The sequence below is a fragment of the Marmota flaviventris genome, chromosome X (assembly GCF_047511675.1).
Source record: "Marmota flaviventris isolate mMarFla1 chromosome X, mMarFla1.hap1, whole genome shotgun sequence".
Taxonomy (NCBI): Eukaryota; Metazoa; Chordata; class Mammalia; order Rodentia; family Sciuridae; genus Marmota; species Marmota flaviventris.
Window position 1 is genome coordinate 59,199,244 of NC_092518.1, and position 23,848 is coordinate 59,223,091.

Here is a 23,848-nt window from a genome sequence, read left to right on the forward strand (position 1 = left end):
CAATATGTTGTGTCTGTGTTTTCATTTATCTCTAAGAAAAAAAAGTGTCTGTGTTTTCATTTATCTCTAAAAAAAAAGTGTAACTGCTTGATGTTGGGTGGTATACTCTATATATGTCAATTAGGTCTAGGTTATTAATAGTGTTATTGAGTTCTATAGTTTCCTTATTCAATTTTTGTTTGGAAGATCTGTCCAGTGGCGAGAGAGGTGTGTTGAAGTCTCCCATGATTATGGTATGGTGGTCTATTAGACTCTTGAACTTGAGAAGAGTTTGTTTGACGAACATAGCTGCACCATTGTTTGGGGCATAAATATTTATGATTGTTATGTCTTGTTGGTGTATGGTTCCCTTAAGCAGTATGTAGTGTCCCTCTTTATCCCTTTTGATTAACTTTGGCTTGAAATCGATTTTATTTGATATGAGTATGGACACTCCTGCTTGTTTCCGAAGTCCATATGAGTGATATGATTTTTCCCAACCTTTCACCTTCAGCCTATGTATGTCTTTTCCTATCAAATGCGTCTCCTGTAGGCAGCATATTGTTGGGTCTTGTTTTGTGATCCATTCTACTAGCCTCTTAATTGGTGAGTTTAAGCCATTAACATTTAGGGTTATTATTGAGATATGGGTTGTTCTTCCAGCCATATTTGTTTATTTCTGTTACTAAACATGGTTTGTTTTCCTCTTTGATTATTTTCCCCCCCTTTACTGTCCTACCTCCCACTGTTGGTTTTCATTGTTATTTTCCATTTCCTCTTCCTGTAATGCTTTGGCGAGGATGTTTTGAAGAGATGGTTTTCTAGCTGCGAATTCTTTAAACTTTTGTTTATCGTGGAAGATTTTAATTTCATCTTCCATCCTGAAGCTTAATTTCGCTGGATACACAATTCTTGGTTGGAACCCATTTTCTTTCAGTGTTTGAAATATGTTATTCCAGGATCTTCTAGCTTTCAGAGTCGGTGTTGAAAGATCAGCTGTTATCCTGATTGGCTTACCCCTAAATGTAATCGGCTTCCTTTCTCTTGTAGCTTTTAAAATTCTCTCCTTATTCTGTATGTTGGGCATCTTCATTATAATGTGTCTAGGTGTGGATCTCTTATGATTTTGCACATTCGGCGTCCTGTAGGCTTCTAGGATTTGGGATTCTGTCTCATTCTTCAAGTCTGGGAAGTTTTCTTGTATTATTTCATTGAATAGACTGCTCATTCCTTTGGTTTGGAGCTCTGTACCTTCCTGTATCCCAATGACTCTTAAGTTTGGTCTCTTAATGTTATCCCATATTTCTTGGATGTTCTGCTCATGGTTTCTTAACAGTCTTGCTGAGCTGTCTATGTTCTTTTCCAGTTGAAATACTTTGTCTTCATTGTCTGATGTTCTATCTTCTAAGTGTTCTACTCTGCTGGTAGTATTCTCCATTGAGTTTTTAAGTTGGTTTATTGCTTCCTGCATTTCTAGGATTTCTGTTTGTTTGTTTTTTATAACCTCTATCTCCCTGTATAGTTGATCCTTTGCTTCCTGGATTTGTTTGCATAATTCATTGTCGAAGTGATCTTTCATTGTCTGATTTTGCTGTTTAATGTCTTCCTTGATACTCCAGATCATCTGAAGCATGTATATCCTGAATTCTTTATCTGACATTCCATCTGCTGCAGCTGTTACCTCTTCTAAAGTTGCGTTGACCTGCATTGCTTGTGGTCCTTTCTTTCCTTGTCTTTTCATACTGCTTGCGTATCTTTCCTGCAGGCGCGGACGGCGGCTCTGCTCTCTCCTTATTCCAATTGGGGTGTCGTGGCTACCACGCCGGCAGGTCACTGGGCCTGTTCTGGGAGCTGGCGGCGGCTCTGTTCTGCCCCTACTCCAATTGGGGTGACGAGTGTACCACGCCGGCAGGCCACCGGGCCTGATCCGCCGGTCGGTTGCAGGTTTGCCTACCCTGCAGGCGCGGGCGGCGGCTCTACCCTGCCCCTACTGCAAATGGGGTGACGTGTCTGTCGTACCGGCAGGCCACTGGGCCTGTCCCGCTGGTCGGTCGCAGATCTGCCCACCTTTCGGGCACGGGTGGAGGCTCTGCTCTGCCCCTACTCCAATTGGGGTGTCGTGACTACCCCGCCTGCAGGACGCTGGGCCTGTTCCTGGCACGGGCGGCGACTCTGCTCTGCCCCTACTCCAATTAGGGTGGTGTGTGTACCACGCCGGCAGGCTCCTGGGCCTGATCCGCCGGTCTGTTGCAGGTCTGCCTACCTTGGAGGCGCGGGCGGCGGATCTGCCCTGCCCCTCCTACCACGCCTGCGGACCCCTGGGCCTGATCTGCAGGTTGGTCACAGGTCTGCTCACCCTGCGGGCACGGGTGGCGGTTCCACTCCGCCCCCACTCCAATTGGGGTCACGTGACCACCACACCGGCAGGGCCTGATCCGGGCATGGGAGAAGGATCTGCTCTGCCCCTACTCCAGTTGGGGTGACGTGTGTACCACACTGGCAGGCCACTGGGCCTGACCCGCCAGGCTGTCACAGGTCTGTTTACCTTGCATGCGCGGGTGGCGGCTCTGCCCTGCCCCTCCTACCACGCCCATGTACCACTGGGTCGCGGGTCTGCCCACCTTGCGGGTGCAGGTGGCGGCTCCGCTCCGCCCCCTCTCCAATTGGGGTCATGCGGTCACCACGCTGGCGAGCCGCTGGGCCTGCTTCAGGTGCTGGCGGCGGCCCGGCTCCTCCCCTCTGGCTCGACGACAAATTGAGGAGACTCGGGTGTCTGTGCCTCACCCCCCCTACCAGGAGACCAACTGTTTATGTCGCCGCTGGTATTGATGAAGTTCTCTCCTCTGCCACTTTCTGATGACATCAGATCTCTGCCATGTTGGTATCCTATGCGAATGGCAGCATTTCGTTCCCCTTGCCGGGCAACCAAAGCAACGGGTGAGTCCTGACAGGCCCTCAGCAGGACCCGGACCGAGAAGCAGTTTCCGCGGGCTCCTAGCCCCGGGCCAGGGAAGTTCCGGGAGCCGGAACTCGGCCGCCCCGCACTCGGTGTTCGCTCCGATAAGATCAGGTTCTAAGAAGCACCCAGGCACTGAACCCTAGCAATCTGTCTGCAAGCCGCAGGCGAATGGCAGCCTGAAATTACCTGTTCTATGGCTGAATGAGCTGCGGTCAGTCGAAAACAGGGATGGTGACGTCAGCTTTCCAACATGGTGGCTGCTGGCCTCCTCTGTGGTCTGACCGGTGTGGAGAACCGAGATGGACTGCTTCCTTCCCCCGTCTCGAACCCAGAATTCAGCCCTGAGTACGGTGCTTGCACGGCTGGCAGAAACTGCAGCGCTGTATCCCTGCGTCGCTATCTCCTCGTTTCCCAGCGCGCGCTGCAGACTCTAGCCGCGGGGCGATTTGCTGAATAAGCAGTGTTACCCTCCGTGCGACAAACCTCTCGCGTTTGAGTCCCCGTAGCCGATCCTCGTGCGATGGAAATCCTTCCTCCAGGTTCCGGAGCACCCCACTATTGCTGGAAATTCCTAACAAGATATCCTTTAGCCGTCCTGACTTGTCATACTCCCACACAGTGAAGCACCACACGGGGGCAATGCACTCCCCTCGCAGCCATCTTCCTCTAACATATAGCTATTTATAACTCATCTTTTCAAGAAATCTGTCATATCTGCAATATTTCACTTATTCTATAACCTATATTGTATTTATTTTCATTTTCTCTTTCCGTGATCAGTCTTGCAAATGGGACCATACAATATTTTTCTTTTGTTGTCTCAATTAGCATAAATATTTTCTTTTTTTAGGGAGGTGGAACCTGGAATTGAACTCAGGGGCACTCAATCACTGAGCCACATTCCCAGCCCCATTTTGTATTTTATTTAGAGACAGGGTCTCACAGAGTTGCTTAGTGCCTTGTTGTTGCTGAAGCTGGCTTTGAACTTGCAGTCCTCCTGCCTCAGAATCTGGAGTCACTGGGATTACAGGTGTGAGCCACTGCACCTGGCTAGCATAATATTTTCAGCATTCATCTGTGTTGTGCCACTTGTTAAAATTTCCTCCTTTTTTATTACTGAATATCCTTTAATTTTATTTATATACCATGAACATGGAAACAGTTGTCTATTTATGTTCCTATTATCAATTTTTTGAGCATACATCTAGTAGCAGAATTACTGGGTTATATGGTAATTCTCTGCTTAAATTTTTGAGGAAATGACAAAAAGTTTATCAAGGTGTTATATCCCTTTACATTTAGAAATATTACAATTTCTCCATATCCTCAACAACATTTCATTTCTATGAATTTTATTATAACCATCATAGTAGGTATAATATGGTCATACCTTTGTAATTTTGATTTGCATTTCCAATGACTAATGATATTGAGTTTCTTTTCATGTGGAGGATGTCCATTTGAATTTTGCCCATGATTTTGGCTTATTGTTATTGATTTGTAAGTGTTCTTTCTATATTCTGGATACTAGACCCTTTTTAGATATATGTGCATATTTGTGCATAATTTTGCATAAATGAGATCATATCACACTGTTAGTAACTTTTTTCTAGTGTCATAAATAACCTTTAAGTTATTTAATATAAATTTATGTCATAATTTGTAATGCTTGATGTACCATTACATAAATGAATCATGCAACTATAAAGTGCAAAAAAATTGGCACAAGAAAATTCAGACTTTGAGTAAAACTGATACATGTTATAGAAATTGAAATGGCACTCCAAAATTTCCTTTCCCTTTATGTCTGAACAAAAAGTTGTTCCTGTATGGCTTTTCTGTTGAGTTCTATCAAATTTTTTTTTTTTTTTTTTTTGAGAGAGAGAGAGAGAGAGAGAGAGAGAGAACTTTTAATATTTATTTTTTAGTTTTTGGTGGACACAACATCTTTGTTTGTATGTGGTGCTGAGGATCGAACCCAGGCCACACGCATGCCAGGCGAGCGCACTATAGCTTGAGCCACATCCCCAGCCCAGACTTCTATCAAATTTTTGAGGAAACAATTATTACGAGTATACAAATTTTCTGGAAAATAGGAAAGTATAAAAATTATCTAGGACATTTTGTAATGGTCCTGTATATGCTTAAGCTTATTGTATTCTTAAAATTTTGCCACTTATTTTCCCTGTAGCATTAATAGCAGTTTCTGAAACACACGTTAAAAAGTTCTATTACAATTGCTGCTTTATCTATTTTATCAACTTTCTATATTTTCAGGATTTCTGTTACAGCATTATTAATAATAACAAAGAAAAACTGAAGAAAATTTTATCCTAAAAGCAGCCTGAATTATGAGATAAGGACAATATGAGAACATAAACAAAAGGCTCATTGTACTTATGAGTACAGTTGCAAAGTCTTAAATAAACTATCAACTCATTGAATCTAACAGTGTTAAAATATATCATGAATAATGAAAATTTATCCCTGGAATTGCTCCTCCTCCCAAAAATCAGACTTGGAAATCAGTCAGTGTAACTCCCTTCTTTCTTAGTGTAAAGAAGAAACATCATGTGTTTATCTTAGTAAACCTAGATTTGAAGGGAAATTTCTTCACTCAATAATTGTTATATGACAGAAGCCTACATCAGACATACCTAACAGAGAAATTCCTCTTAGGATGAGGAACTGAAAAGGATGTGCATTCCTCTGGTACCATTTAACCCAATTCTGGAGGACCTGGTTGGTGCTATGCGAATGAAGAGGTATGAAGGTGGTATGGTAATTTATAAACTTGGCATTATTTTCAGATGATATAACAATTTAGAAAAAATCAGAATCATCAATAAATTTATCAGGCCTAATATGAAATTTAGGCAGGATAGAAATTAGAAGTCCTATATAAAACTCAATATTATTTTAGCACTTGAAATAATTAGCCAGTAATTGTGATGAGTGATAATATCATTCACATTAGCAATAAGAACTCTAAAGTATATAGCGCTTATTTATAACAGGAATACTTAAGACCACAATGAATAAAAAAAAGTCTAGCAAAGGAAATGGATCAAAATCAAAATAAAATCTGAATAGACATAAGACATTTCATGCTCTCACATATTTTGCATTAATATTGGATAGATGTTAATTTTCCTCAATAAATCTAAAATTATAATTTAGTCAGATTTTGTCCTAATATTTGTCTATATTAAAGTTCACAAATAGCTAAGCCAACCTCAAAAAAGAAAACAAAAACAAGGAGATTTTTCTTAACAGGCCCTACAACATCCTACAAAGTCAATGGAGTTGAAAACAGTTTGGTGGGAATGGAACCACGATTTGAACCAGCTATTCCCCTTCTCGGACTATTCCCCAAAGACCTTAAAAGAGCGTACTATAGGGATACAGCTACATCTATGTTCATAGCAGCACAATTCACAATAGCTAGACTATGGAACCAACCTAGATGCCCTTCGATAGATGAATGGATAAAAAAAAATGTGGCATTTATACACAATGGAGTATTACTCAGCACTAAAAATGACAAAATCATGGCATTTGCAGGGAAATGGATGGCATTAGAGCAGATTATGCTAAGTGAAGCTAGCCAATCCCTAAAAAACAAATGCCAAATGTCTTCTTTGATATAAGGGGGGCGACTAAGAACAGAGCAGGGAGGAAGAGCATGAGGAAAAGATTAACATTAATCTTTTAGATTAGGGAGAGAAGGGAAATTGCTTGGAAATGGAAGGAGTCCCTCAGGGTTATACAAAATTACATATAAGAGGAAGTGAGGGGAAAGGGAAAAAAACAAGAGAGAGAAGTGAATTACAGTAGATGGGGTAGAGAGAGAAGATGGGAGGGGAGGGGAGGGGAGGGGAGATAGTAGAGGATATGAAAGGCAGCAGAATACAACAGACACTAGTATGGCAGTATGTAAAAATGTGGATGTGTAACTGATGTGATTCTGCAATCTGTATACGGGGTAAAAATGGGAGTTCATAACCCACTTGAATCAAATGTATGAAATATGATATGTCAAGAGCTTTGTAATGTTTTGAACAACCAATAAAAAAAAACAGTTTGGTATGGCCCTCAAATAGAAGACTAGTGGTACAAAATAGAGAGCTCACAGACACAATTATACAGTCATTTAATATAAGACTAAAACACTACTTCAAATTGTTGGGGACTGGAAAATTTGGGAAAACTAAATCACTAAATAGGGAAATATAAAACTGGATTTCTACCTAACACCAAAAATAGATATGGGCTCCCGATGGATGATGGATTAAAGGCCAGAAGTGAAAGGTAAACTCAAGGGTGCTTTGTGTTGCCTATGATGATGGAAGTGGAAATTCAAGGTCCCAAGAGTTCTTCAAAACTCACAGGAATAATGCCTTTCCATGGCTTCTTGTTTTACTTTGTTTTGTGGACTCTGTACAGGTCTTGCTTCAGTTTTTTTGTACTGGAAAACAAATCCTGGGGCACTTTTAACCACTGAGCTGCATCCCCAGGCTATTTTTGGGGGGGAGTAGGGGAAAGGGATCTCCCTAAATTTCTGAGGGTCTCACTGACTTGCTGAGGCTGGTCTTTAACTTGTGATCCTCTTGCCTCAGCCTCCCAAGTTTTTGGAATTACTGGTGTGCACCATTGTGCCCAGCCAGGTCTTGCAATTGAGTTTTAAAAGTTAAACAGTTCTTTATACAGAATATTAGATTTTTAGTTCAAAGTAAGTGTATCTTATCAACCATACTTCCAGAAATGGAAATGCCCCCTTTTTTCATTTCAGTCTGTAGAGATTGTGCTTCCTAGTTGGGAAGAAAGTGCTGCAGTATATATTCTACCTCTTTTTTTTTCCTTGACCCTTCCTGCCTTGTGAGATTTAAGAATTCCTGCTGGAATCATTTAGTTATTTTTATTATTTTTGTTGTGAGGGATATGGAGTGTTAACAATTCATAAAAATACTCACTGATTTTTGTATAATATTCAAATTTCAAGAGAAAGTTTAAAAAATAGGTGATATTTGCCAGACACAAGAGAATCTGCTCATCTCCTTTGCAGGCTTTTTGTTAAAGGACAGCCTTTGACTGTTTTGCCATATGAATCTCTGATCTATCATGAAGCTGGTGACTTTATTTCTAGTACATGTTTTGGCAGTACATAGTAAGTTTTAGATGATGCAACTAATTTTTGAGAAGGAAGAAATATTTGCCACAATATCTGACTTCTCATGTTTGTTTGAAGCACATAGAATATTTATTGCTGAGGTGAACCCAACGGTTTAGGGCTGTAATGGTTTAGACTATTCAACAATGGAGAATAGACTAAATACAAGGAAACTAAGTTGGAAGCATGATTAGTACATCCTCTAACCCAGATTAAAAAGCATTTCATAGTCATATACACAATCTTCATTGATTCTCAGGTGTTGGAATTTACTGTGATGCATACACAAGAGGCTAATTTAAAAAAACCTATAAGTATACAGCAGAAAGATCAGTAGAGATAAGGGAACAGGGGAAGGGAGAAAAGAAGGGAAAGGGGAAGTACTGTGGAATGAATTACAACAAATTATATTTATTTTTATACTTTTTTTAGTTGTAGATGGACACAATACCTTTATTTTATTTGTTTTTATTTTTATGTGGTGCTGGGGATCGAACCCAGTGCCTCATGCCTGCTTGCCAAGCACTCTGTCGCTGAGCCACAACCCTGGCCCCTAGAACAAATTATATTTCATGCTTTCATAATTTTGTCAAAATGAATCGTAATGCTGTATATAACTAAAAAGAACCAAATAGAAAAGCATTTAATTTCTACTAAGGCCTAGAGTTACAAGAACTGAATTTAAAGACTGAAAGGTTTCATCAAGTACCCACTAGGAGGGATGGAGATAGATTTTTTCTTTTTTAACTTGAGGACTTATCAGGAAATCTATATATCTCTGAAATGATACAGAATCCTATAAACTTAGAATTCTATATCTAGCCAAACTATCAATTAAAAATGAAAGTCAGTAAATGAATTTTAAACATGAAAGTTTCTCAACTCACATATATGCCCTTTTTCAGGTATCTATATATAAATGGATTTTATGGTAACACAAAAGTAAATAGGAGAAATGAACATGGAATATGGCAGAAAAAATGGAAAAGTCGCAACATAGAAGCGAGGCAAGGGGAATCCTAGGCTCAAGGTGAAAGGCAAACCCTCCCCAAATGATAATTGGGTACTTAGACTACAGGTCCAGAATAGTACATCAGAAGTTTCTAGGTAATACTATTTTTAAACCAAGTGATATCAATGAACATATTGAGACTCAGAGAACTGGAAGAGAGGTAGAGATTAAATCAGTGAGTACTGAGCATGTTGAAAACTAATCAACAATTAATCAAAGCTAAACAAAAGGCAATTATTGAATTTAACGAATAAAAACATTGCATAGGAAGTAATATAAATCATATTCTACTTTATGGATCATCTATAAATAATGTTTATATAGTCACAATTATGTAAATATTGAATAGATATCAAAATTACAAGAAGAGTACATAAAGAGTATGAGGGAAAGGGAAGTGTGTGTGTAGGGGGGAAGTGGTATGGAGTGATGATGGTGGTGGGGATTGTAATGGTACAGGAAGAGGGGAGACAGCAGAATCCATATTTTATGTAATGGGAAGTTAATAAATAATGCATACAAATTAACATTTAAGAAATTACAACTAGGAATTTTATTCTGAGATGTTAGAGATGTGGAAGTAAATACTAAAAGAATTGGCTTAATGACGTGAAAGTGGACTGGGCACAGTGGGCAGAACTGTGACCCCACAGCTAGGGAGGCTGAGGCAGGAGGATTGCTAGTTCAAAGCCAGCCTCAGAAACTTAGTGAGAAACTGTTTGAACTCAGATACGCTTAACCACTGAGCCGCATCCCCAGCTCTTTTTTGTATTTTATTTAGAGACAGGGTCTCACTGAGTTGCTTAGTGCCTCGGTTGTGCTGAGGCTGGCTTTGAACTTGTCATCCTCCTGCCTCAGCCTCCTGAGCTGCTGGGATTACAGGCCTGGCAAATGTCCTTGGTTTTAACCAGTGTTGGGATATCCCAGAAGTAGTAGGCTTAGGTCACTGTTTGTTGAATTTAGTAGAGTTAAATGTAAGTGCACTCATGAAGAAATATAAAATGTGAATAGACCCATGACAAGCAATAGAAAGAAGTTAGAGCCTTATATTACACCATGGTCAAAAGTTACTCAACATGAATATATAAGATTAAACTGTAAAATGTGAAACTCTGAGGAGAAATAATATGCAGCAGTTTGTTAGCTATATCACCAAAAGAATGAGCAACCATAGAAAAAATAGGCTTCACAAAATTAAAAACTTTAATTCTCCAAAGGATACTATCAAGAAAATGCCAAGATAACTGAAAGAGTGGGAGAAAATACTTGCAAATGTAATATTGAGAATATGTAAAATGAATTCTTATAACTCAATAATAAAATGATAAATCTAATTTTAAAATGGCCAAAGTAGTTCAATAAACATCCTTGGAAGAATATATACAAAGGGTTCATTAATACATGAAAAGCCATGTTACAAAAAAGTAGGAAAATGTAAATCAATCTTCAGTGAGATACCACTTCACTTCCACTTTGTTAGTTACATTTTGGTGAGGATGTAAAGGTATTGGAACTCTATACATATTCCTGTGTGAATGTACTCCAATTCTGGAAAGGCAGTTTGTCAATTCCTCAAAAGGTCAATTCCATGGGATGTGTTTGTGCATCCCTATAATCCCAGTAATTTGGGAGGCTGAGGCAGGAATATCCCAAATTAAAAGATTGCCTCAGTAAGTTAGCCATACCCTGTCTCAAAATAAATAAATGAATTGAAAAGGGCTTGGGCTGTGGCTCGATGTTTAGGTTCAATCCATGGCACCAAAAAATCAAACAAAACAGAAAGTCAATTCCTCATTCCTAGATATATGCTCCAGGAAACTGAAAACATGAACACAGAAAATTCTGTACATGAATATCCATAGCAGTATCATATAACCAAAAGATAATAAAAAGTGTGCATCAGCTGATGAATTGATAACATATATAGTGCATCCATATACTCAAATGTTTTTCCATCATAAAAAAGGATGATATACTGATAATGTGCTACAAGTTGGATGAATCTTGAAAACACGTTAAGCAAAAGAAGCCAGTCATGTAAGGCCATAATGCATGATTCCAGTTACATGAAAAGTCTAGAATACAAAAATCCATGGATTTTAGATTGTGGCTTTTTGAAGGTGGGCTTGGTAAAATAATGGGGAGTGACTGCTAATGTGTATGCGGTTTCTTTTGAGGTAATTGAAATATTTGAGAGTTGGATAGCAGTGATAGTTATATACCTTTGTGAATACACTGAAAAAATACTGAATTGTATACTTCAAGGACATGAATTTTATGATGTGAGTTATGTCTCATGGTTTTTATTTAAAAATGGAAGTATAAGAGAAATTAGCCCATGAAATTTTATCTATTCCTGGAGAATGTGCTGGCTCCCATGCTTTCCTCAAATAATCATTACTTTAAATTGTTTTAGCAGCTGGAGGAACAGTTTTGCCTATGTTTTGTGTGAATATCTCTACCTTCTGTGTTTTGGTGTCTTAGGGCCAGGACAATAGACCTGCCTCCACTTTGTTCACAGAACTTCCTGATCATTGATTTATTAGCCCCCTGAGTTTTATTTCCCCCATGATATTTTGGGCTGTATTTCACTATTGGAAGGAGTCAGATGGATCTGTATATTATGTGACTTTGAATAAGTTATGTCACCTCATTTGAACCTTCATTTCTTTACCATATCTACTTTTTAGTGTTGTTAAGACTAAAAGTGATAATAGATTTCAAATATCCATTACAGTGCCCAGCCTGATGGAGTCCTCAGTTAATTTTGTCTTTCTCCCTACTTTTTTCTTTCCATTAAAAATAATGTAGTCAAAAGCATATTCCTTGTAGGAATCTGATCACAGGTCACTGATCACTCTGCTCTTACCTAGCTTCCTGCACAATAAACCATAGGTGAGGTTTTTTTCCCTTCTCATCTCTGAATCTTTACTAGTATTTGGAACATTGTAGGGAGGTGCTCAGGGAGTTTGGATTTCCTATGAATGAAGCAACATAAGCCCTTTATGTGGATTTCCTAACCTGGTGCTGAGAAAAGTTGCAATGTCAGCAGTAGTCTGTGACAAATGGTCATTTTTAGTGTTATTTGGAGACTGTGTGACTTCGACTTGTGCTGAGCAGCAGAGAACTTAATTAAATATCATTTCCAAGGAGAATGAAGGCCAAGTCCTCCATCACTTGTAAAGCTTTGGAATATTGCTTTGCAGCTAAATCTTCCAGGGTTCCCCCTCATCCCATTGTTAACATCAGCTTTTAATATATAACAGTGAAATGCTGAATAATACTGAAGAATTCATTCAAAGAGACAGTCCCGGTTCCTATTGTCTTAAAAATGTTTGTCATATTATGAGGCTATCTGAATGCATTGTAGATGAACCTTTCCAAGATATATTTAGTTCACTCTTGTGTTCCTTCTTCCTTTTAAAAAATGAATGAGTGATTAATGCATGCATAAAACAATAGAGGGAAGAAAAGGTAACTATCACAGTGGCCCCTTTTAAATGCCATTTTCTGAGCTGCATCTCCCAGAGCCTTCAGCTATGTCAATATGACCTGACCTTTCTGGATATAGAATGGTTTGGGGTTATATTTGAGGAAGTCCAAACTGCTGAGCCTGTTGCAAAAGCAAATTCTCTGCTGTCATTTTTCTTCCTTCCCAGGAGCTAGAGGAATTGACCACATGAAACCCGATACTCTCTTCTTCATTCACATTTCTAAGTCCACAGAACTAAAATGACATTTAATCTGTACCTTCTCTCCCATGTGTAGGAGCGGAAAAAGAAATTTGAAAAGGATGGTGAAAGGTTTTATTCTTTACTGGACCGGCACTTACATCTGTCATCTAAAAAGAAAGAATCTCAATTACAAGAGGTATGTTTCAGAAACCTTGCTCCTAAATTCTATTACTAGCTATGCCTTAGAAACAGTGACAACTTTCTGTTGCAAGGATTTCCCCAAACTCTGTCTCAGCAGGGAACCATGTGAATTAGGAGCTCTTTTAGTTAAAAACCTGGCCTGGGAACTAAGGCCCTCTGATTTCTTGAGCCAGCTCTTCCAGCAACTCCCTGTTTGACCTTGGATAAGGTACTTCATTCTTGGCTTCAGTCGTGCTATATGTAAGAGGAGTGGAACTCTGACACCTAGAGTCTCTTCCAATTTCACGTTTCTCAGTCTCTGTTTCTAAATTCCACAAGAGGAAAGAACTAAATTAGTGCTGTGTTTTGATGATCGGGAAGAGATCTTCTATATTTTTCCCTGAGATCTTTCATTATCTTTTTGGGTGGAAGGGGAAGGGGAATGCTGCACTGGGACTACTGCTTATATGGGACTTGCAGTGGCTGCTGTTCAAATAAGCCATCATTCAGTGGGTACCTATCATATGCCAATGACTGTGCTGGGTGTAACAGGTCTACAGAGACAATAAGCAAGGTTCCTGCCATTTTGTAGTTTACAGTTGGCATTGTAAGACTATTCATGTATTCTTGATAATTCCCATTCTGACTGGAGTGAGATGAAATCTCAGTGTAGTTTTAACTTACATTTCTCGAGATGCTGAACATTTTTCCATATATTTCATGACCAATCATATTTCTTCTTCTTGAAGTGCCTGCTCAGTACCTTTGCCCATTTATGAATTGGGTTGTTTCTCTTTTTTCTGTTAATTTTTTTGAGTTCTCTATAAATCCTGAAGTTTAATGCTCTATCTGAAGTGCAGGTGGCAAAGATTTTCTCTCTCTTCACTTTCCTGATTGTTTCCTTTGCCATGAGGAAACTTTTTAGTTTGATTCTATCCCACTATTGTTTCTTGATTTTACTTCTTGTACTTTAGGAGTCTTATTAAGGAAGTCAGTCCCTAAGCTGACATGATGTAGATTTGGGCCTATTTTTGTCTTCTAGTAGGGATAGGGTCTCTGTTCTAGTGCCTAAGTCCTTGATTTACTTGAGTTGAGTTTCATGCAGGGTGAGATATGGGTTTAATTTCATTTTGCTATGTATAGATTTCCAGTTTTCTCATCACCATTTGTTGAAGAAGATATCTTTTCTCCAGTGTATGTTTTTCTTTATAAAATCCTTAGTATCAAATGCTTTATTATAACAAGAAGGAATAGACTAAGACAAGGTTCTTATAATTCATCTTGTCCGAGGTCATGCAGATTGTAGCAGTCTGGATCTCAACCTCTAATAACCAGTTTATTGGGTATCTATCACATCTGAAGTGATTGAAGGTGGTAAGTCATGAGCAACTATAATGGATAAAATTAGTTTTGAATGGAGAAGGGCTGCTTCTCTTCCATAAACTAGATAAAATCTAGAGTCTTCCATCATTTTCCTCGTGTTTACTTTTATTTTATTCCTTTTCTGACTATTCTGTGTCAGTGTACCTTTACAGAAAAGAGTTTACATAAAAGGCTTGGAACTGCTGTACTGAGAAATGCATTTTTATAAGATTAGACTTTTGCTGATATCAGGAAACTTTTGAATGGTAAACAGTTCTCTACATTGATTGAAAAGTTTCCCTAAATAGTAAGAATGGCTCACTGCATAAACTGCCTATTTTAACAATGTGGCTTATACTGAACACCTTTTCTTCAGAGAGCCTAGAATTCTAATACCTTTTATATAGAGGGTGCCCATGTTACCAGGTCCAAAGAGATTTTTCTGAAAGAGATTATACAGACTTGGCATCATTTTTTCATTAAAGGTCCAGCAAAATCCACCATTGAAGCCAGCTGGGCCTAGTGTTTCCTGTTTTAGAAGGCTTTTCATTATTGCCTCAATTTAGTAGATACAAGCCTCTTCAGATTTTCTGTTTAATCTTGTGTGAGTTTTGGAAGATTGTGTCTTTCATGGTGTTAGTTTATTTCATCTAGGTTATTAAATTTGTGGGCATAGAATTATTCATAATTTACTTTAATTACTCTTTTAATGTATATGGCATCAGCAGTGATGGTCCCTCATTTCTGATGTTAGTTATTTGTGTCTTCACTCTTTCTGTATTTCTTTCCTTCTTAATTAACCTGATTAGACTCTTATATTCTCTTCTTACTTTGGGTAGAATTTACTATTCTTCTTTTGTTTTCTTAAAATGGAATCATAGATTAATAGTGAATTTTTTTCTGTTCTACTTTGTACATTTAATGCTATAAACATTCTTCTAAGCACCTTTTTTAGCAGCATCCCACAAAGTTGTACTTCAATTTAATTAAAAATATTTTAAATTTTCCTTTAAGACTCTCTATGACCAAGGTGTTATTTAGAAATATACTGTTTAATCTTCAAATTTTGGGGCCTAGATTTTTAGGTTATTGATTTCTAGAATAACTTAATTATGGTCTGAGAGCATGCTTTGTATGATTTCTATTCTTTTAAATTTTTTCCAGTATATTTTATGTATCAGAATTTGGTTTATCTTGATGATTGTTCCATGTGACATTGAGAACGATATATATTCTACTGTTGTTGGATCAAATATTCTATAGATGTCTGTTATATTCATTTGATTGATGGTGCTTATTGATTTCAGGCCTTATGAATGTTTCAACTACCGACAGAAGAGTACTGAAGTCTCCAGCTCTGATAGAGCATATGTCTTTTTTTTTTACAGTTTTATCATTTTTTACATTATGTATTCTTAAAATAAGTTTATTTTTATTTATTTTTTATGTGGTGCTGAGGATTGAACTGAGTGCCTCACACATGCTAGGCAAGTGCTCTACCACTGAGCTACAATGCTAGTCCTACCTTGTGTATTTTGATGTTCTGTCACTAGGTATTTTAGTCAGCTCTTGCTGCTGTGACTAAAGGACCTGACCAGAACAATTTTATGGGAGGAAAGTTTTATTTATGGGCTTAGTTTCAAAGGTCTTTGTCCATAGAAGGCCAGCCCCATTTCTCGGAGCTCGAGGTGATGAAATATTGGCAGAACATCATGGTGGAAGAGTGTAGCAGAGGGAAGTAGCTCACATAGTGATCAGAAAGCAGAGAGAGACTCTACTCACCAGATACCCCAAAGCCCCAATCCCCACCTCCTCCAGCCACACCCTACCACTTCAGTTACCAGTCAGTTAATCCCTGCAGGAGATTAATTCACTGATTAGGTTAAGACACTTACAACCTAATCATCTCTCCTCTGAACCTTCTTGTATTGTCTCACACATGAGCTTTGGGGGGATACCTCACATCCAAACCATAACACTAAGCATATTTATATTAAGGATTATGATACCTTCTTAGAAAATTGACCTGTTTTCATCATGTTGTATCCCCCTTTCCTGGATATTTTTCTTTGTTCTATACTGTCCTTTTCCTGAAATTAATATAGCTATTCCAGCTTTCTTTTGACTAATGCTAGTATATAGTATATATCTGTCTCCATATGTTTGCTTTCACTTTGTTTTTACCTTTATATTTAATGTGATATCTTGTAGATAACATGTAGTTGGCTCTTATATGCTTTGCAATGTCTATCTTTCAATTGGTTTATTTAGACCATTGATATGTAAAGTGATCCTTAATATTGTTGGAGTAGTATCTACCATGTTCAATATTAATTTCCATTTACTGCCCTTCATTTCAGTTTTGACTTTCAGTCTTTTCCTACCACATCTTATTTTAATTGAAAATTTTATATGGCTTTATTTTTTGTCCTTTCTTGGCACACTGTCATATATTTTCTTATTTTTTATATTTTTTGTGGCTTAGAACTTATAATATTCATTATCAATTCATGGCCACTTTCAAATAACTCTGCTGGTTAGTATGGGAACTTTACAGCAGAGTTTTTCCCTGCAGAACCTTATAATATTGCTGTTATTTCTTGCACTAATTAGTAAACTATAGTTGTCAGATATTTTGTGCAGTTCTTATTTTAGACAAATTCTTTATATGTTAGATCAATTAAGAAAAAGAAATACGTAAGTTTCATTTTATCTTCATTTACTACCTCTGTAGTGCCCTTATTTCTTTATGTGGACCCCATTTATGATTTATATAATTTACTTCTATCTGGAGAACAACTTAAAACATTTCTTATATGACAAAGTGTACTGGCAACAAATTCCTTCAATTTTTGTTTGAGAAAGTCTCAAAAAAAGCACCCCTGGGTTCAATCCCCAAATCAAAACAAACAAACCCTAATATTTTTACTCTACTCTTTTATTTGCCTGCTTTCTTTTTATCTATCTATCTATCCATCTATTTTTATAGTCCTTGTTTTATTTATTCTTTTTAGTTATACACGGCAATAGAATCTATTTTGACATACACCCATGGAATATAACTTCCCATTCTTGTGGTTATGCTGGTCGTGTATTTATATATAAACATAGGAAATTTAGGTCAAATTTATTCTACTGTCTTTCCCATTCCCACTCCCAACTCTTCCTCCCATTCCCTCCTATCCAATCTGGTGAACCTCCACCTCTCCCTCCCTACCACCTATTATGAGTCATCATCCACACATCAGAGAGAACGTTTGGCCTTTGGTTTTTTGAGATTGGTATATTTCACTTAACATGATAGTCTTCAATTCTATCAATTTACCAGAAATCTACATGGTTTCTTAAAAGAAATCTGATACAATTTTATCCTTGTTCCTTTGTAGGTAAGTTGTTTCATTGTTCCTCTAGCTTTGTGTAAGATTTCTGTCTTTCATTTTTTGCAGTTTGTGTATGTTATGTCTACGTGTAGATTTTTAGATACTTATCCTGATTGGTAGTCTCTGAGATTTCAGGATCTGTGGTAGTATCTGTCTTTCATTTTGGAAAATTATGTTATTATTACTTCAAATATTTCTTCTGTTATTTTTTTGTCTTCTTCTTCTGGTACTTTGAAAAAAAAATATATATATCCTTTTGTAATTGTCCCATATTCTTGGATATTCTACTCCATGTTTTCATGTTTTTCAATTGTTTTGCCTTTTGGTTTTTGAGCTTTATGTTGATATATCTTCAAGCTCAATGACAATTTATTTTTTGTGGTTTTGGGAATGGAACCCAGGGCTTCACACATGGTAGACAAGCACTAGACCATTGAGCCACACTGTTAGCTCCCAGGTTCCCTGATTTTTTTTCCTCAACCTTGGCCTATCCACTAATGGACCCCTGAAAGGTAATTGCATGGAACTTTGATCATAAAGACGCTCTTCATTTGCACTACAGTGTTTTAGATTTCCTCCTTTTCCTTTGAATCCTTTCTTCAATTTTTCATCTGTCTGCTAATATTACTCATCTGTTTGTTGCATTATGTCTTCTTTTTTCCTTAGGGTCCTTATCATATTAATAGTAGTTATTAATTCTTATCATGATATTCTCATGATCTTAGTAATTCCATAATCTCTTCCTTGCCTGTGTTTCTGATGATTGTTCTTTTTGTTCAGACTGTGCATTTTAAAAAAGCATTTCAACATTTCTTATTGACAAGCCAGAGATGATGTTTGGGTAAAAGGAACTGAGGTACATTGATTTTTAGTGTGAGGTTCTGCGGTTATCTGGCTTGACATTGGGTTGTGCTTAATTTGCAGTCTCTCTCAGTGTCAGAGGCTAAAGTTTACTCTGGCATTCTTGTTTTATCTTTAGATTTCTTTAGAGATCTCTTCTTAAATAAGCCTGAGGCTTGGCATATTTTGTTTAGTTGTAATCCCTTAACAGTTGGCTATAGCTTTTGATCTTCTGCTCTGGCATACACTGATTCTCTGTGTTCACCTCTATCCAGTTTTTGAGGGAGGAGTTTTTCTCTGACTTCAGTTCTCTTTTGACTCTAAGAAGAGTTGATTTTCCACTTGTTCAGCTTTTTTCTTGTTGTGAGGATGGGTGTGAAGACTTCTAAGCTTCTTACATGTTGGATTAGAAACTTAAAGTCTTGGGTTAGTTGTTTTTATTCCTTGACTTCATATTCCTTCTTTGTAAAATAAAGGAATAAGATAGCAATTAGTGGTTAAATTCTTTCCTAGCTCTAGAATTCTGTTAAGTCTAAATGGACTGACTTGTAGGAATGACAATGCCTACTTGTGACATGTATTGCCCTTCTTATACAGGCAGATCTCCAGGTGGACAAAGAGAGGCACAATTTCTTTGAGTCCTCCCTCGACTACGTTTATCAAATCCAGGAAGTTCAGGAATCCAAGAAGTTCAATATTGTGGAGCCAGTAAGTTCTGTCTGCTGATGAATATTCTAAAACTATTTCCCAAATACCAGGTAATTGCATGGAATTTTGATCATAAAATTGGATAGTTTGTTGTTTTGCAGTGCTCGATTAAACCCAGGGCCTTGCACATGCTAGGCGATAATGATATCAGTGCTTGATAATGAATGTCAAAATATAGTCACACTGGCTTATGTTTTTCCTGCTCTATCACTAACATTCTAATTTTTTCTCTTCTTCCCTCACTGATCTTCTCTTAAGAGTATTTTATTTCTTCCACTTTTTTGTTCTCCTTCTCTCCTTCCTTCCCTCCCTCCTCCAATTCCTCTGTCATACTTCTTATTTTCTTCCTCTCCTTTCCTTTCCTTCATGCTTTGAAAAAGGTTCTGAAAGTCTCTACCATATACCAGGGCCTATGCTAAGAATTCATGTCCCTTGTACTTTATAACTTCCCATTTTACTATTTTCATGTCTATGGTATATAATTTTTGCATTTCTGTCTCCTAAATTTATTACAAAAGGCAGTGATCTTTGATATGATATATAAGATATATATAAGATATAAGATATATAAGATATATATAAGATATAAGATATATAAGATATATATATATAAGATATATAAGATATATCTTATATATAAGATATATAAGATATATCTTATATATAAGATATATAAGATATATCTTATATATAAGATATATAAGATGTTGGATTTTGATGACTATTTTTATTACAAAATAATGTACTTATCATAAAAAAGGTAGAAAAAATGCATAGGATAAACCAAAGAAATGCAATAAATCCCTTATGTCATCACTGTTAATATTGTAACAATTTCTTTTCTGAATTATCTGTGTTTTTCCTCATGTCTCTTCCTCTATGTGTGCTTGTAGGTGTGGCTGTGTGTACATGTGTGCACTTGTATATATATTGCACATATGTGTGTGTATCTATGTACATGTGTATTGGAACTTGAAATTGTATACATCTGTATATGTATTTTGCAAACAAGTATTTATGTATTTACTCAAAAATTTAAAAAAAAATTAGTTATAGATGGACACAATTTTTTATTTTATTTATTTATTTTTATGTGGTTCTGAGGATCAAACCCAGTGCTTCACACTTGCTAGGCAAGTGTTCTACCACTGAGCCACAACCCCAGCCCTCAACAAATCTTTATTAAGTTTCTGTTATATTCCAGGCTCTGTGCTGAACACTAGTTATACTGTACTATAGTATATTATACTATACTATACTAAACAAAAAGACTCAGTTGTTTTCTTTATGAAGATTACATTGGGTAGGCAGAAAGGAAAGAAGGATGTGCATAGTTAAAATAATTACTAGTTGTGATTAGGGCTATGATAGAAATCAAAAAGGTCTAAAATAAATAACAAAAATTGGCATCTAGTTTAGATGAAGTAGTCATGAAGAATCTCTGAAAATGCCATTTAACATCATGCCTAAAGGAAGAAAAGATACAGCCATGGTAATAGTGGAAAAAGAACATTCAAACATACATAATGACATGTGAGCAATCCTAAAGTTGGGGAAGAATGGTGTGCTGAAAGAATAAAAAAACAAACAAACAAACAAAAAAACGATTTGTGTCTTTAGATACTTATGAAAGAAAAGGAAAGTGGTAGGAGATAATGTCCGATACAGGGCATCAGTCCTGTAGGCATGGTTAAGAGATTTAGATTTTAATGTAAGTGGTGTGGCAGATCACTGAAGCATGTTAAGCAGCCCCTGATGTGGCCTGATTTTGTTGTCTGGAGAATGGCTTGAAAGGGCCCAAGAGTAGATGTGAGGAAACCACAGTTACGTGGCTACTGCAATGGTGTAGACAGGAGGAGATATTGTCTTGTGTTAGGGTGGTGACAGTGGAAACATTAAAGAATGGTTGGATTACTGATATATTTTGGAGGCAATACCAGAAAAAATTTCTGATGAATTGGATTGAAATATAAGTGAAAGAAAACCAAGGAAGACTCTTTAATTTCTGGTTTGAATGACTGATGGATGCTGACTGATGTCATTTCTGGAGACAGAAAAACTTAGGAGAGAAATGTTAAGGAGTATATATATGAGTACACATACCTATACATGCACATGTCATAAATATATGAGGATGTGTACATCTTATATTTTTTATACGTAGGCTTGTGTTTATGCATGTTTATATGTGCACACCTATTTGTTTTCTAAACAAAGTGGAGCAATTTTTACTACTACCTATTATACTTTTCCAGCATTAAACACTTATTTAAGGGATATAATTAAAATAATCGTCAAACAAGATGAAAATTATATTTTCTTTATGTGTATTTGATTTTGATGGGTTTGACCATTTTGAACATTTCAAAAATATATTCTTGAACATTTGCAACTCCCTAAAATATTTCTAATTTGATAATCAATTCAGACTGTTTTGATATTTTGGCATGATGACATTCTTTAAGGTATTGTTCATTTATCTTTTACTTATTCATTCATTGAACAAATACTTGTTGAACCCCTGTCACGTGCCAATCTTGAGGCTATAGATTTTTAGAATCCATTATCTGAAAGTAATTTTATGCAATATGTTTAATGTGTGTCTGCATTTTGACTGACGCTCACCACATGAGGCCAGGTGTGGAATTTTCTATCTGTGGCATTATGACAATGCTCAGAATGTTTCAGATTTTGGAGCATTTTGGACTTCAGATTTTTGGGTTAGAGATTCTCACTGTGTATAGAGAAAACAGTCCATTCTCAAGCTGTCCAAGTTATGAATGGCTTTGTTTGCAATTTGAACAGGATCTGGATCTGGATGAATACATTTGTTACTTACTTTCTGAAACTAAGTACAGGGTAAATGTTCAAACTAATATGAGAATAGTTCTTTATACAACTGGTTGTGTTTGCATGACTGCTTTTTAAACTATACTGGGTAAATACTATGAAGTTTTGTTCTCTGGGTTCGTGGTTCCTGTATTTGATTAATTAGAAGGAACTGCTGATACAGTTGTTTTTGCATGTTTTCCTTAGGTCTTGGCCTTTCTTCACAGCCTCTTCATTTCCAACAGCTTGACTGTGGAGCTCACACAGGATTTCCTTCCATACAAACAGCAGCTGCAGCTCAGTTTGCAGAATGTGAGTTTCATGCAGGTTTCTTCACCTGTCTCTCCAATTGAATTTTAGTCCCAGTGACCTTGAACTTGGAATTCTAGTTTATTGCATACCAACCAATTTGTCATGACATGCTGGTGTGGATCAGAAATATTTTAGTGTACTGTATTCTTCTTGCTCTTCCAGTTTCAGCTCTTCCCTGTCTTTTCGGCTGAGTGCTATTCAAACCCACCCTTCCATCCACCAACATCTCCATTTAGGTGTTGCTAATTTATTAAATGTTGCTAATTTGCTGCATCTCCTCATAACAGAATCCAGCTATAGGCTTATTTAAGTACAGGTTGTAAGTTATTTCCCTGGTTTACCAAAATAGTCACTCTGGGTTTTATTACCACGGACACCCATTTTTATCCTCTCTTTTTGTCAGTACTTATTTCTAGAGTTAAAGAAACAAATTTCAAAGGTTTTTTTCTACCTTTATTGTTATGCTGGTTCTTATAGTGGACATAGATATAGGTTTTCCATGTTTTGGGGCACTTATATTGCCACATATTCTTTTACTCACTTATTTAACCCACAATTAATGAACATTTATGGATTTACAGTGAGCGCATACTCTGTGCTAGACATTGTGAAATGCACTGCAAACACCATAATGAGGCATGTAAGTGTTTATGGAGGAGTGACAGAAGCACAGATGAATCATAATCCATTATGATAAGTGCTAGAATCAAGAGTAAAAGTTTTAAAGAAGCACAAAGAATGGAACAATACACTTTCTGGTAGAGTCAGAGAAGGCAACACTGAGGTCAGGTGATATTTGACTGGGTGTTGTATTGCATGAAACTTACAGATATATTTTCAGATAAAAATACCAATACAGTATAGTGGAAATAAGTCTCACTGGGTTGTTTAGGAGGATGCTATTTTTTCTTCCTGTATACTTTCCTCCTTTCTGGGTACTCTTCTCTAGCATGTGAGAACCTCTATCATCTACTGATTTACAAAATGTATCTACAACCAAGTTAATCACTTGACTCTTCTTACATTTATAAATGACATCATGCCATAGTCTTGTGAGACTGGGCACTAAGGACCTATCTCTAATGGTTTTCATACTCAAACCTTTCAAATTGACTTGTCATTGTGTTTTAATTCTATAGTTTTAAATAGATTCTTTCTCACTATTAGCCTTTGATATTTGTGGGTATTAAAATATAAATTCTGTTGGCCTATTTTCAAACAGAACACTTGCATATATTTTATCTTCATGGATAGAATTTGATTTCAGGTCAAATAGACAGTCATTATATTTAAGGAAAGATGTGGAAGTTGCCATAATAATATTATCTTTGAGAACCTTCTCTACAGTCTCACTTGTTGTACAGAGGACAGTGTGGTGCTTAGTGGTCTAAGAGTCCTTATTTATTGGAGTCTTGGCATAGCTCACATTGAACAAAATATTCT

At 37.0% G+C, this 23,848-nt stretch overlaps 1 protein-coding gene across 2 annotated transcripts in view; it reads left to right on the forward strand.

The window, feature by feature from the left end:
* Ophn1 (oligophrenin 1) overlaps positions 1-23,848 on the forward strand; it is a 379,198-nt gene that overhangs the window by 171,920 nt on the left and 183,430 nt on the right. For both annotated transcript variants that reach the window (XM_027935819.2, XM_071606174.1), the window contains exons 6-8: positions 12,889-12,990; positions 19,154-19,264; positions 22,301-22,405. In XM_027935819.2, the coding sequence (XP_027791620.1) occupies positions 12,889-12,990; positions 19,154-19,264; positions 22,301-22,405 (318 nt within the window). The remainder of the gene's footprint in view (positions 1-12,888; positions 12,991-19,153; positions 19,265-22,300; positions 22,406-23,848) is intronic.